The following is a 732-nucleotide window of genomic DNA, read 5'->3' as shown; positions in this document are numbered from 1 at the left end:
ACAGTCCCCAGCAGGACACTGAATAAACTCACTGGCCGTCCCTTGCGCGTTTTTTTTCCAGTTGACGCTGGGAAGTTTCCTGAGGGCGCCTCCGTTTGGGGGGTCCCCTTTATTCTTCTTCGCACAGCTCAGCTGACGGAGACTCCCTCGAACAGCTGCATCTTACTCGCCTTGCGCCCTCAAGACGGGCTCACAAAGTGTGTAGGATGAGCACAAAGACGGTGCAGTCCTCTCACGGCTTCTCACATGCTTCCAGAGAATTTAATTCCTGGCTCCTTACCTTCCACAACTCTCCTTTGTAAGCTTTATCGACGCTGCCTGGGCTACAGTCACACGGGGAAACCCTTTCCTGACAGATATAGTGCAGGGAGCCTGTCACGTGGCTCACGAAGCTGCCACCACCGACCAGCCTCCTTGACAACCCTCCAGCTCCCCGCGAGACCACCTGGGCCTCCGCTGGCGCGTTGGCCGGGCCGCACCGCAGGCCCCGCCCCTCACGTCCCGGCCCCCGCAAACCCCGCCTCCATGCTCTCCCCGGCGCAGGCGGGACCGCGCCGGACGCACGCCCCATCCACATCCTCCATCTTTCGTTGCGGTTCGGTCTCTCCCGAGTCCTCGCTTCGCGCTGACCGGAATCCGAGGAGATGGCGAGCCAGGTATTGTCAGCTGCTACGCTGGCCGAGTCCAGAAGAGGAAGCGAGGGAGGGAAACCATGGTGCAGCACCGGGCCTC

At 61.5% G+C, this 732-nt stretch overlaps 1 protein-coding gene across 1 annotated transcript in view; it reads left to right on the top strand.

Moving 5' to 3' along the window:
* Nucleotides 1-617: 617 nt before the first annotated feature.
* Nucleotides 618-732, top strand: part of LOC103087112 (alcohol dehydrogenase class-3) — a 12,975-nt gene continuing 12,860 nt past the window's right edge. The window contains exon 1 of the mRNA XM_007463794.1: nucleotides 618-656. Coding sequence (XP_007463856.1) covers nucleotides 645-656 — 12 coding nt within the window. The 5' untranslated portion in view covers nucleotides 618-644. The remainder of the gene's footprint in view (nucleotides 657-732) is intronic.

This window comes from Lipotes vexillifer, unplaced genomic scaffold (assembly GCF_000442215.2).
Source record: "Lipotes vexillifer unplaced genomic scaffold, Lipotes_vexillifer_v1.1 scaffold49, whole genome shotgun sequence".
Lineage (NCBI taxonomy): Eukaryota > Metazoa > Chordata > Mammalia > Artiodactyla > Lipotidae > Lipotes > Lipotes vexillifer.
Note: the sequence above shows the minus strand (reverse complement) of the source record. Positions and strands in the feature narration are given on the sequence as shown.